Here is a 14,217-nt window from a genome sequence, read left to right on the forward strand (position 1 = left end):
CTGCACGCTGTCGAAGTGAATGCCTTAGAGGAAATGTGTCTTTGAGGTAGGAGAGTGACAATTTAACAATGCACAAGACTGTTCCTGAAATTCCAAGACCAGGAAACATGTTGTGTGAGCTTCCAGCAGAAGGAATAAAACATCCTCCTGGGGCATACTGAATTAAAGTCACAATGCAACAGTAAATGAAGAAAGGAGAACAAACAGAATAATACTGTCCACAGGGATTATGACCTTTATGTTCCATAACAAATTACAGAGAGGCATGAAAATCAGCTTTCTTTTCTGGCTGTACCACTCTGCTTCCTGCAAAAGCCTTTCTATTAACCTTTTACGTGACAGGATACTTTTGGAAGAACACATCCGTATTTGTTGGTCCATCACCGAGACGCACAAATCATTTTCAAATCTGGACTATGTATATAATCTGGCCTTCTCTCAGTGAGTTCGCAGGCATACATGGTTCTCAAGTGTGCAAAATTTAGAGCTTGTTGAAATAACAAGACCTTGTTTTTCTAGGTTTATAGTAAAGTGCAGAAGATTGAAATGGGCAGCTTTTATTAAGTAACACACAAATCATTTGTTTGTTGTTGTTAGGAGACCACAAAACAAGATCAGTTTTCTTCCCTTTTTTTAAACAGGCTTTCCAAATTAAAAAAGCGTATCATTTTATAAAACATTTCACAGGACATAAAATTGTGAAAAAAATTCAGATGATTTTTAAGCTCCCAAGTGAATTCATTTACTGACTAGGCACGTTGGTGAGTCGACGAATTCTAAGCAGTCCATAACTCGAAGGAAAGCCCCTGAAAGAGAGGAAAATGAAATACATTTGTATACATCAAGAAGCTAATAATTATTTATGCTCTGTTGGGGAAGGCAGGATTTAGGCAGAGGAAGGAGGCAAGTAGAAACTTAACAGAAATAAGGATATTTATGGAAAACGAGGCAAAATAAGAATTAGAGAAATTTAAGAACATAAAATATTTGTGTTCGGTAAGGCAGATGCATGGTAAATTAGTATGAGGAGGATCAAAATACTCTCCATTACAAGGTTTTTGGGTCTGATTCCAGAACGGCCCTTGTTTGACATGGAACCTCTAATACCAAAATGTGAAACGGGTCCCTAGGGGTACACACTAGACAGTCCTTGACATCCTGTCCTCTGAGAGGAGACCCAATGTTCAGATGTATTTACAAGTTTTTATTAACTAACACCAAGGAATATATTTTAATGTGCTACACAGAACATAACTGTTGTTTCAAAAACCCAATGGGCATCAAGAAGGAAGAAGAATGAACCCAATCAGCGTGGAGAAGTGGCCGTCATAATGCTTATTCCTCATGGCTCTGGTCACACACACCCGGCCCTGGGGGGACCTGTCAGCACCATACTGTTCGTGGTGCCCCATGACCTGGCCCCTCCCAGCTCCCCGGCACTGCCCCGTTCCTCTCCCAGCTCAGGCACCTGCTCAGGTCCCCCCACATGGCGCAGCTTCCTGCCCTGGTCAGTGCCTGCCTCATTCACCTACACCAGCCTGTCAATGCCTGCCCATCTCTGCGAAACCTTTTCCTGCCCCTCCGCCCAGGGTTCGCCCCCTTGCCCCACGGCTGCACCACCTCTGCCTTCACTTAGCCTCTGATCGCTGCACATGCAAGAGACAGGAAGCCACGTCTTGGGAGCCATGTGGTACCACCTGCGCGTGTTTCGGTGGGGGGGAGGTGGGGGGCTGGGAGCCATCGATGCCACCTGAACTGAAAGGCTGATACTGTAAAAGGTAAACACCGAATGTAGTAAATCTATTAATTGGGGTTTTGTTTAGTTCATCGATGGGTCCTTCCAGAACAGCCTGATGACCGTTTCAGGGCACACAATGTAACGGACGCATTCCTGACCCTGAGGGACTCTGGCTGGAAGCTCCAAATTAGGTGCTTGCCAATCGAGTGCCGGCAGCCGGTACTCTCAGGGTGAACAGAAAAAAGGGTTCTTTGGCAAAAGAAGAGAGGGAAGATCTCAAAGCGTGGGCAGGATCTGGGGAACAAGAGCACAGGAAAAGCTGGGTGGGGACACTGCAAAGTAGCACCCCGGGCCCCCAAAGCAAATCCACTCAGGCTTGGGAATTGGGGGCTGCACTGAAGGGGTCCGGTGCCCCCACATGCCTCACTCATCCACACCCAGACTTGACCCACACCGTGCCAGCCGCCATGCTGGGCGCCCACTTGGAGTGGGGCACAGGTGCTAACAGCTGACAGTAAGGAATGCATGCAGTATGTAGGGTTCAAGTTTCCTCAGGAAAGCAATACAGTAACATTCATAAAAAATGGAAAGGTTCAATGACCCTACTTCAGAAATGTGTTCTTAAGTTGTATACAAATGTGTGCAATCGCAGCGATGGAGGGCTAGGCTTTCCAGCACTCGCACTGATGAGTGTAAAATGCTGGGGGTGAACTTCATGTCCATCAGTACTTGTTTAAATTATAAACCACATAACTATTATTCAGTCAATAAATAGGAAAACGTAGCTTTACAGTATAGAATGATAGAAAATGAACTTTAAGATGCCCTCTAAAGTGAAACAAGGGGGTAGAAAACAGTGTACTGTTTCGTGTGCAAAAAGGTAATAGTTAGAAAAGAAACATGTGCTTTGCTCATGCACAGACTATCTCTGGAAAAATATACCCAAACCAAGCCAACAGCTTCTTGGGAGCTTGGGGGTTTCATCATATACCCCTCAAATTTTTGGATTTTGTACCAAGCACATGTATTACATATTAAATAAAGGACATATTTTGGCTTTCCAGCTTCCCATTTCCTCCCACTAAAAAAGTCAGTAGTTGCAGAAGTAACTATCTTTTTTTTTTTTTTTTTAAAGATTTTATTTATTTATTTGTCAGAGAGAGAGGAGCTAGAGAGAGCACAGGCAGAGTGGCAGGCAGAGGCAGAGGGAGAAGCAGGCTCCCCGCCAAGCAAGGAGCCCGATGTGGGACTCGATCCCAGGACGCCGGGATCATGACCTGAGCCGAAGGCAGCTGCTTAACCAACTGAGCCACCCAGGCATCCCCAGAAGTAACTATCTTATTTCCACTAAGAAACCAAACTAATATTGCAAAGTGCTCAGGGCTGGCATTTTAAGAATTACAAGGTTGTTGGCTCATTCACTCCCTTCCTCTTGTGTTCCACACCGAACACCTCATCAGCCCCCACTGCGTGCCAGGCACGATGCTGGCATCTGGGTGGACCAGTCAAGAAAGACATGATTGATTCCACGTTCAAAGAGCCTCGTTTTGTAGTTGGTGAGAAAGACACATCAGTGAGTGGAGCAGAGACAGAGCCCGGGGACAATGCCTCCAGCTCCAGCCCGGCTCACTTCACACAGCATCTGCCTATTTCTTCTCTCTCCCCATTTCTGGCCCTGTCAGGTATGAGGCCGCAAACACGGACACATGAGTTAGGCCCGGGTCTTGCCAGCAGTGGTGATCAAATGAGACTTTTGGGTATCTCTGTCTACACCTGAATGACCACATTTAAGAACCTGCCTAATTCTCTCCAAGTTCAAGGATGACTCTAACTCCACCTGGTAAGGCCAAGGACGTCCCAGTCCACTCTCCTCTACTGTGGAGACACTGAGCCACCTCATTCATTTCACTCACTCACATATTCAACTGCTTGTACACGGATCCTTTCCCGGGCATAAGCGTGGCGCATACACTAGAGGTTTCTACACTGGTGAGGGTGGGTGGAGAGGAGCATGAACGATCCGTTGAGGGACAGTTGTTGCAGAATTCAGGCAACTCCAAGAGTTCTCAGCAGGGATCCGACACCAGGCCTGAGGTGGAGACGGGTGTGCCAAGGAAGGCTTCTGGGACAAAGGGGAGCTCCCAGGCTCACTTTGAAGCTGGACAGACCTCAGTGACTCACTGGGCCAAGAGCTGGCTGAGAGGGGTAAGGAAACGTGATTTCAGGCAGTGGACAACCCAGACAAGAAAGCACCAAGAGGGATGTCCAGTAGGAAGGCTGGTGCAGTCATGAGGCTGGAACACAGTCACACTGGGCTTTGGGTTCAAAGCCAAGAGCCTGAGCTCTACCCTGCACGCCAGTGTGTGTGTGGGGGTGGGGGTGGGGCACGGCGGGCAGCGAGGGGATCATCACACTAAGGTCTGAAACAATTTTGGTGCTAGGTGCCAATCACTGAAATCGAATCCCACTGAGAATCAACCTCAGTTGGATGGGATTTTCCATTAGATAAGAGAAGGATGCAATTCAGATCTGAAAATGTTCTACAGCCTTTCTGAAAGATGGACACAGAATCAAGACAAAGTAGATTTCATGATTTTCAATATAATCATAGGGTTTTTTTCCCCTTTCTATCTGTACAAGACACTGAATATCATTGTAAATAGATCTTATTTGCATAGAAAATAACAAACTTTATTATTTATATTCATTACCTAAACCCTATAAAGTGGCTTCTATTTTGGCTAATTAGACTTTTGATTACATTTTTATTTTTTTCTCCAAATTATTGGTTTTAGACTCTGGGATCCATTTCTCTGTACACAATGACCAGAAGCACTGTCTAATTTTGAGTTAAACCAATGGAGCTGGACCTTCTGAATTATAATCCTGTGGACATAAGTAAGGTTTTTGTTTTTGTTGGGGGTTTTTTTGGTCTCTGCTAACTATTAGGGGTGCTTACCCCTAACACTGTCTGCTAGGAATCCTATCGATCCACTGACAATGTCACTCTCTCATATTCATTGACTTGCTGAATACTTACTCTGCTGAGAGGAGACTGAGAGGATAAAAGGTTAGAGCCCTATTTTTTAAGACACTCTGTGTCTGGATATCAGATCAGTAGCCAGTGCAAACAGAGGTTGGTACAAAGTTCTTGTTGAAGCAGAGACTGACAAGGCCCTCTCTCTGCCTAGGGGGAGGGAGCGGGGAAGCTGAGAGGTGAGGAGGATGTTACAATGGAAAATGGGGTCACTGTGTCTAAGCTTCTTAGCGGAACGTGTGCGACCCTTCATTATGTGCTCCCCGCCGCCCAGACAGCACATCTGTTGCTTTCTCTGATTACCTAATATAGCTGCCGTCTCCCAGATAATCGTACTTTCTTATCAGTCCGTGCGTTTACATTAAGCAACAAATGAGCAAATACCTGCACCAGTGCTGCAAGTGTTTCTAATTCTTCCACAGTAATACCGAGGTAGCCGGCATTCCTGTGCCATTTTATGGGTGGGACACTGCCATCTCGACTGTAGTTCCGAGGTCGGGTAATTAAGCAAGGTCATCAAGCTGGTAAACGACAGAGCTGGGATATGAATGCTTCCCAGAATACCTTTCCCTCTGTGCTTCCCCTACTGGCACTTACGCCCCTGCTGGCACCTGCCTGGCAGACAGGTCTCTCTTCCACGCACCTGCACCTGTGCTACGGACTCCTTCCTTGCCCAACTCCCCAGCAGGCTGTCACGTCTTCAAGGATAGGACAGGACTATGTCATTGGCACTGAACTTCCAGGATCTGTAGCACAACGTATCTGCGTGGACACTGATATTGATTCAAGCCGGACGTCCTGATCAGATGATTCAGAACCTAAATACTGTCAAAGAACTTCTCCTGAAGGAATCTGGTGCGGGGGTGGAAGAGACAGGGAAGGGACTACTGGACAACAGCTGTGTGCTGATGACGCTGAGGGCTCTGGGAGTTACAGGAAACATGTAGACCAGCCCCTGTGCTCAGAGATGATGGGGGAGTCAGTGCTAGTCCAGAGCTCAGCCAACAACAGAGATTCTGGATTAAAGTTTAAAACTGGCTCTACCAATTGCTGGGTGTGAGTTTTTTACCTAAATGATTTCACATTTTGAAGCTGAAGTGTCTTCCTCTGTAAAATGGAGGCCACACTTACCTTCTTGTAGTTGTGAGGATTCAGTGAAATCATTTACTGAGAGTGACAAGCTTATGCTTGGTCGTAATGGCAATGTGTGACCAACCTACGTCACTAAAATGAGTATAAACTCAGCATGCTACTTCAGAGAGGGCACTGGGCCAAGTCCTGAGGAGTGGGCACGATTTCTGTGGGTGGAGGAATAGGGGCGAGCCCGCTTCCTTTCCATCCTGAATTACCGCAGCCTGAGGAAGGCCCACGTCTTAAAGATCTTTACGTTTCCGGTGCCTCTTCTGTGTCTAGTACAGAACTCAAGCTCAGTACATACTGTAAAATGAGGAGAGAAACTAATCCCAGGAGGGGAGACGAAGGTTAGGGGAAAGATCTGGGAACGGTGCAACGTGCTCTGAGGGGTGGGGGAGACCGCGTGTCTACAGCAGAGTCTTCATGTGGAAACCGGAAGCAATAAGGCTCGGCAGACTATGTGCTCAAAATGGGAAGCCCTTGGAAGCCAAGCAGGAGGATTCTTGTCCAAAAGTATTTCTGCGGCTTCCTGACCTTTCTGGCTCACGATCCCTTTTTATAGTCCAATGGGGCTATGGGTTCTCTATAAAATGAAAATAAACTGAACAATAATGCCTATGAATTAGCTCTGAAGACCATCTGGGGGTTTACCCTCTAGGGACCTATTTATAATCTCTCACTTAAGAAACCTACATTATTATTCAATATGCTAATCCCCCTCCAAAATTACTTACTAAGGAGGAAAGAGTGAAAAATTCCAATATTAAAACCACACGTTGAAAAAATGCATGATGTGTCACATTCTCTTTCTATGCAAGAAAAGTCCCCCTGCCCCACCCCCCAAAAACCCCTCAAAACCAAAACTCTTATGTTGTTCCATGAGAATAAAGAGACCTATTCTCTTCCCAACAGTTAAGGTAATTATTTCAGGTGAATTTTGGCTATTGGAGGGGAAAAAGGCTCAGCTATTTCCCATACACGTTAAATACGGGCATTCAACTTGACAATTAAACTTCACATTTACTGTAATACTTTTTAGGTTACAAAACACTCACAATATTAGCTCAAAACACTCATAGTATTAGCTCACTCAATTCTTAGTAACAACTACATGCATTAAGCATCATTCTCCTTGTGCTGATGTCCAAAGGCACACAGTCAGGGGCAGAGCTCAAATACAACTACTTTTAAAAAGCAAGACACTCTGTGATGTCATGGCCTAAGCAGTGTTTCTGATGGTTTAGAAAAACAAAACAAAACAAGACAAAAAAAACAAGAATACCCTGAAACCAAACTAATGATACATTTTCCTTACAGATCCCTAACTTAAAAAAAAATATGAAATAATTTTATAAAACAACTGTTACTTGTCTTATACAAGTAATCTTGTTTTGCAAAATTCAAAAAGGACAGAAAAGTACACACACAGTCATACTTCCACAAGCCTAAGATAATTATTGTCAAAAATCTGGTGCATACCAGTATAATTTTTTACCTACAAATATATAGCAAGTACACACAGTTTTTAAAATAAAATTGGGGTCATATTATACGTTAGGCTTGATAAACTGCTTTTTTGCCTTAATAGTTTGGACATTTTTTCATGTTACTGCCTGGGCTTCGATTTCTTATTGAAGAAAGCAACCCAAGTATTAACTGCTGTGACGACTTACGCCTCTGCCCTCCGTGGCACCAGCAAGGCTGGCTGGGTCTGACTTGTTTATATTCAGGGAGCTTCTGTTCTGACTGGAGGAGTTAATTTGTCGTAATCACCAGTGCTGGTAATAGGAACCAGCGTGGGATATTTTCCATGGGACTTTAGATAAGCATGAAATTGTCTTCATCTTCCGTAACACATCACAATAATTGGAACAAAAGGCACTCACCTTTGTTTGCTCCTTGGGCACAACCAGTTCCTCTGACTTCCCAAGATGGCTGACATTTCCTAACAAAAGAAAAGACCTTTTTACTCAAAGAGAAGGAAATCTCTTAAGAAACAAAAACTAAACATTTTACATCATCTACAATTAAAAAAAAAAAAAACAAAAACACCAAAAAAAAACTTAAGCCAAATGATTAAAGAATAACTTTATTAAATATTTGTCAGTTTTAAGAAGTGCCCTCAATTACTAACCAAAGACTGTATTACAAACAACTAGTTATGAGGTTTTACATTTGTTTAATAGGGAATAATTGGCCCCAATTAAACTGACTGAACTAAGGCTTTTTAGATTACTAAAACAAATTAAACTTTTTAAAATGAGAATTTAGGTGATCTTAAAACCTCTCTAAAATGGATAATGAAACTTGCTAAGTTGTAATCTCCCTGGTTTTATTAGTTATATTAAGATAAATTAAGTGAGATTAAAATCTTATTTGATTTATTTACCTTTGACAATGAAGACCGTTTAAGGGTTACACATCCTCAGCCTTGGCGAGTGCGACCTCAATTAGTCAAGTCAGATTGTCTTTAAAAGCTTTGTGCTTATTGCTTCCAGCATGGAGCGAGGTGTTCATTAAGGTACCAAAATTCTCATAAAAAATCCAAAGTTGCACTAGTGAAAAAACGCTCAACAAGATGAAAACTGATCACATCTTTTTCAGAAAATCAGTAGTTATTTTAAAACCAGTTTTTAAACAAGATTTGGTTTTGCGTCGTTTTAACTTGCTACTCACGCAGCTTAACACCATGTGGACTCTTTAAACAGCATTTAAATCTACGGTGAGTATAGAATGGTACATTTAATTTTATACCATTTTTTAAGTCAGTTGTACAATGTTTAGTGTGACCCTTTTATGACAAGCGTTGTTAAATGAACTCTTTCCCTGTTTACAACTATTTATGAAGGCCTTTTTAAATAAGAGAAACATGAAATTGTTAGCTCACACACACGGAATTTCTTTCAAAAGTTTATTTAGTATCAAGCAAGAGGAGACTTTGCTCAACACTACAGAACATTTCAAGACTTGAGTTACAAAAGAATACCACATTATTTGCACTTGTAATTGGCTTCCCTTTTTACGCATGTTGGCAAGAGAAAAAAACTAGCATATGGCTGAAAGATAAAATAACTAATTGCTATGGAAACCTTTAAAATGAAAGGTGAGGCTTATGTTAAAAGGATGGATTAACATATTTAGTAAACCTAGTTTTTTGTTTAACACTAGTTAATCAAAGTTATTTTTTTCCTTTTGATGACCTATTTTTTTCATATACAGACTGGAAATAACAAAATTTTACATGTCTTTTTTTTTTTTTTTCTGCCCAGGTTGATGTTTCCACAAAGTAGTTTTAAACTTCCATCCATTCAGATTTTAAGCATTTTGATTTATTTAAAAAGGGATTGTTCATAGAAAAACATTACTTTGAACAGTACACAGGACTGGTGGAGACTGGCTATTTCACAACACCAGACAGTACAATCAGTATCTGCCGTAGGGCTGGTCTCTGTAGACGCCCTTTGTGGTCCTCGCTGCAGGTGCCTTGTGTCTCGAGTTAGTCCAGTCCTCTTGCCCTAAAATCAGTAAGATATCAAATCACAATTAGATCATTGCCATGGATCCCGCTGGCTTCATTTTTCAGAATCTACCTTAACCCTGAACCAGTGGTAGACGTCATATTGAAGACAGATAGCCCTGAGGTACTAGGGGTAAAAAACAAAAACAAAAACAAGGGTAATTACTTAGAGAAAAATTACAAACACAATAGAAAATGGTCGCCCCACTAACAATACCTATCAGTATGGGAAAAAAAATGATTTTTGTATCTTAAATCGCAACCGACTTTGCAAGAACTTTCCTTTTGGTCACTCATTTTTAACAAAAGCTCACACACTCAAACAGCAAACTGAACTGCCTTTTGCTAAATGTTAAGACATTTATGAATGGGAAAGAGAATGGGAAGAGGATCACTCAGACTTCTTTTGACAGCAAAAACAAAGACAACACAAAGATCTGTGCAGGCAAAAGCAGACAAACGTGATGAGAACCGTGGGGGTGGGCAGGGTGGGAGGGAGTCCCGGGTCCTGCTGTGGACAGAGTGAACGGAAGTCGTGTTCAGGGGAAATGTAGCCTCAACAATACTTTCCGAATATGAAATAAACTTGAAGACAGAATGTCAAGTCTCACTCATCCTAATACTAAATCCATACCAGACAAGTGTACAAATAACAAAAGGCATTCCATCATCTCAATCTCCTCAAATTAAACACCTGTTCCATCCCAGCGCTCTCAGCGAGTCATCTACAAGTCTCCGACAACAAACAGTTAACATCTCTGCAGCAACATACAGCAATTTAAAAGCCATGTGTCCATTGAGACCAATTTGAAAAGGCTGTGAAGAAAAAATACTTAAAATGACCTCTTCTTTTGATACAAGCATGCAATCAACGTCATTCCCTCAAGCTAACGTGCATCCATTTAAGTAGACAGCATTCAGCAAACCAAGGTATTTCTCTTAAGTGTTTGTTACAAATAACAAAAAAAAAAAAAAAAAAAATCCAAGGTGAGGTCATCACGGCTTGGGGCAGGTGATATAACAAAATGCACTTCAAAAGGAGCACCGGAAAATGATTTTTCAGTTATGTTCAGAGAAATGTCAGAACATCCATTAACCAGAATCCTGATTCACTTGTACTGGGTACTGGAGGCATTTATCAGAGCTTTGCAACTGATTGAAGCTTCCTGTTCTCTGATCTCTTTGCCCTCCGGCAAAGGAGCTTCTTGCTATCATTATGTTGCTGCCGCCAATTCTTTTAATTAAACCTGTCCTCCTTCTGCATAGAGACTTTGGACCTGGATTCCCCAGCATCTCTACCAGCTCTCACTGAATTAAGTGGGGTTTAGCTGTCTCCCCATAAGCCAGAGAGCGCCTTATGGCTCCCCACCCCTGGCTCAGTGCTTTTGTAACCTTTACGGAGTGACTCCCACTGTAATGTTTTTCGAGGGCATGGGATCAGAGATGAATTAAAATATGAAGATGGGGGTGGGACAATCCTTTGGGAGCTGCAGTCTCCAGGGCTTCATTTTCCTTCACTGTCAAGAAGCAAAGACACACACACACACACACACAAAAAAAAAAAAAAAAAAAGAAGCAAAGACACTTCAAAAAGTCCCGAGCTATCAAGTGTCTGCAGTCTGGCAAAGGACTCCATAAATGAGAAAATCAGCACATGGCAATCAACCCAAACAGAAAATCTAAGTTGAGAATGTGAATGTAGGCAATTTTCTTTGAGTTTTTAGTCCTCTTTAAATATTAAATTTAAATCTTAAAGGAGCTGAAAATAGCTAGATATGCACAGATGAACTGAAAGGGAAGCTGCTGTTTCAGTCAAAATGTCTTTATGGATTTCTCCTCAGTTCCGGTCTTGAAGGTGTTTCTGGGACCACTCTGCCCACTCTATTTCTGGTTCGTGTGGGCCAGTTACTCACCGTAGGAATCGTAGGTCTCTTCACTGAGTCCATGTCCATAATCATAGTAATCAGCACCACTGTATTGAACAAAAGATGCCAAAAAAAAAAAAAAAAGGTGAAAACAGGATAAAATAACTTGACCGTGAGCTTAAATCATATTCAGTGAAGTATTCTAAAACTTAAAGATAGCCAGTCAAGGGCAGGGCTACACACTGAAAGGAAGAATTCCCACTGAGATGCAGAGACCTAGCACAGAAACTTTAGACCTCAGGAATATCAAAGATTTCCAGCTGTAGTACCTGATAAATGTGCCTGGCACTTTAGCCACAGGCTTTGGCCAATGAGCACCACGTGAGTGTCTCTGTGCATAAGGGATACACAGCCTGTGTGTTCTGGAAGGGCAGGGTCTGCACACTTGACATGGCCCTGGAGAGGACGGAGAACCACAGGTCCAACGGAAAGAAGGCAAAAACGTTCCTTCCTCTTTAACTCCTGCCTACCAGAAAACCCGACGCTGCACGATCTGTGGGCTTCGCAGCGCTTTATAACCGGGACTGAGGTCCAATGTTCTGTTTCGCCAGCACTGTGGCATTATTGTCAGGAAGTCGGTGTGATGACTATGTTGCAAAGGACAGCAGGGTGATTCTGCACCCTCTGGTCACGGCCCCCTTGCAACGTCCACGACGATGGAGGCAGACCATCTTTGCACAGCACAGGCACATCTATGTTCTAACACATGGCATCCCTGAGATGGGGGGCGGGCAGAGGGAGCCTGTTATCAGGGCCATTCTGCAGATAATGCGAAACAGGCTACAAATACACAATGTATTTGAACCAGGCATAATTTTTATAGGAACAAACCTATGGAAAATCTAGATTACTAAGCCACAGCAGATATAAGTAGTTTATGATGCTATTCTGGGTATCCAGGGAGGAGCTTCCACTCACCCTCTCAGGCTTTGCACTTTCCCACTCTACTTAATTTTGTAGGGAAACAATCGTCCTGAATTTGTTATCTTGGACTGTCATGGAAATAAACATTCTCATTATTCCAGCCTCATGCAATCAAGTAAGAAGTTCTAATCAAAATAGAAAATGATCCAGCTCAGCTGCTTAACACCTTAGGAAGTTGCAAGATGAATAATAAAATCTGTAGAGTGAGTGTTGCTGAGTGCCAGCTGCCGAGGTCCCGCGGAGTCCCCACAGCAGCCCCTGAAGTGAGTGGGGCTGTCATACCCATTTTAGAGATAAGGATGCTGCTGTAGATCGGAAAGCCAGGATGCCAGCCAGAATCTCAGAGAACAGAGAAGTGACACACTCGTCGATCAAACCCACACCTGGCTCTCTTCCCACGCGTCCCGTCAGGCAAGCGGCACCGGAGACTCAGCCGCTCTGACGCTGCAGCATAGCAGAGCGATCCTCGGACGGAGCAGTAAAGCAAGGGGAACAGCTTCCTTTTTGCCTCAAGCACGTGCGGGTGGCTCTTCACCTCTGCTCCTCCTTCGGCCAGAAATGTTCTTCTTTGCTTTCCTTCCAATCTACATGCTGCTCAGTCTATAGCCCAAATGCTACCTCCTTGGAAAACCTTCCCAGTTTCCCAGGGGCTGGCTCCCCGAGATGGCACACTTTCCTTGTCCCCCCTGCCCCCCCCGCACCATGCCCGGCCCCAGGACCTTCCTCTAGATGGACAGAGGCGGCGGCCTCACCAGCGGCTGCATCACACGGCTTCCCAGAGAACGTAATGGTAGAGCAGTTCTGAGCCACCCGCCAGGAGGGTGAAGCTGAGGAAGGGGTGCAGAGAAGGGACGGACAGGGAGACGGCGGCAGGGGCCTTCCAGGCAGAGCAAACTGCACACGTAAGGCACAGATGCACGAAAAAGCCTGAACAATCCGAGTGTCTACAAGTACCTCCATCGCACGGAGTTAATAAGCACTGATAAAACGCCAGGGCTAGGGACGCCTGGGTGGCTCAGTTGGTTGAGCGACTGCCTTCAGCTCAGGTCGTGATCCTGGAGTCCCTGGATCGAGTCCCACATCGGGGTCTCTGCTCGCCAGGGAGTCTGCTTCTCCCTCTGATCTCTTTCCTCTCATGTTCTCTCTCTCTCATTCTGTCTCTCTCTCTCAAATAAATGAATAAAATCTTAAAAAAAAAAAAAAAAAAAACGCCGGGGCTAGACTATTCCTCGGTATAAAATGCTTCCTCCACGTGCAAAATATAGGTCAGATCTTGCTATCCTGGTTTAATCACATCCTCACTAGTTAATTAAACACAGTGTAACATACTGGTTATGAAGGGAGCTCGCCGGAATAGGACATAAGCTCTCTGGAATGTGCCGTGTTAAGAAGCTCCACGGCTTTTTAAATGTTGCCCAGGAAGAGAACAGTCACTCCTACAGCTGACCTATTACACCACGTGGCAACGTGCAGCTTTTCTGAGGAGGGGCACATGGCTGCCGAGTTTTATAAAAAGGTCTTCAGGCTGACAGCTGACACTCCTAGAGGACGTGGGAGGAAGGCAGGGAGAGGGAGGGCGGGCACGCTGCTCAGTGAGACCCCTTCACTGACCACGAATCCATGTGCATGACTGCACTTGATCTTCCTAAAATCGCTGTCCTTGAAGACGGAGAAGCCAAGGCTCAGTGAGGCTGGGCCACCTGCCCGGAGTCACACAGCTCAGAAGGGACAGCGCCCACACCACGTGATGAAGACCTACACCAGTTGCGGACTGTGCTCACTGTGGGGCCACCTTACACTGGTGGGGGGTGGGGGGAGCTCCCTGTCCACTCTGACCTGCTCTGTCACTCTTCCAGAATGTCTGATTTGCCCCCTCTGGGGCATCTAGGATCCCTCCTCATGCTCGGAAATAGAAGGATTTACACACAACTCATTGCCCTGT

General features: G+C 44.1%; 1 protein-coding gene across 3 annotated transcripts in view; it reads right to left on the minus strand.

Moving 5' to 3' along the window:
• Positions 1–212: 212 nt before the first annotated feature.
• KHDRBS3 (KH RNA binding domain containing, signal transduction associated 3) overlaps positions 213–14,217 on the minus strand; it is a 184,105-nt gene continuing 170,100 nt past the window's right edge. Inside the window, exons 8-11 of one of the 3 annotated variants that reach the window (XR_007126577.1) lie at positions 11,340–11,398; positions 9,275–9,424; positions 7,796–7,854; positions 213–806 (exon numbers count right to left, since the gene is read on the minus strand). Coding sequence is in view for 2 of the 3 variants with exons in the window: in XM_047725505.1 (XP_047581461.1) it covers positions 9,333–9,424; positions 11,340–11,398 (151 nt within the window). In the remaining variant the exon portion in view is untranslated. Of the gene's footprint in view, positions 807–7,795; positions 7,855–8,806; positions 9,425–11,339; positions 11,399–14,217 lie in introns of those variants that run through there. The other 2 variants (XM_047725506.1, XM_047725505.1) reach the window with 2 other exon arrangements.

Source organism: Lutra lutra, chromosome 4 (genome assembly GCF_902655055.1).
Source record: "Lutra lutra chromosome 4, mLutLut1.2, whole genome shotgun sequence".
In the NCBI taxonomy this organism is placed as follows: Eukaryota; Metazoa; Chordata; class Mammalia; order Carnivora; family Mustelidae; genus Lutra; species Lutra lutra.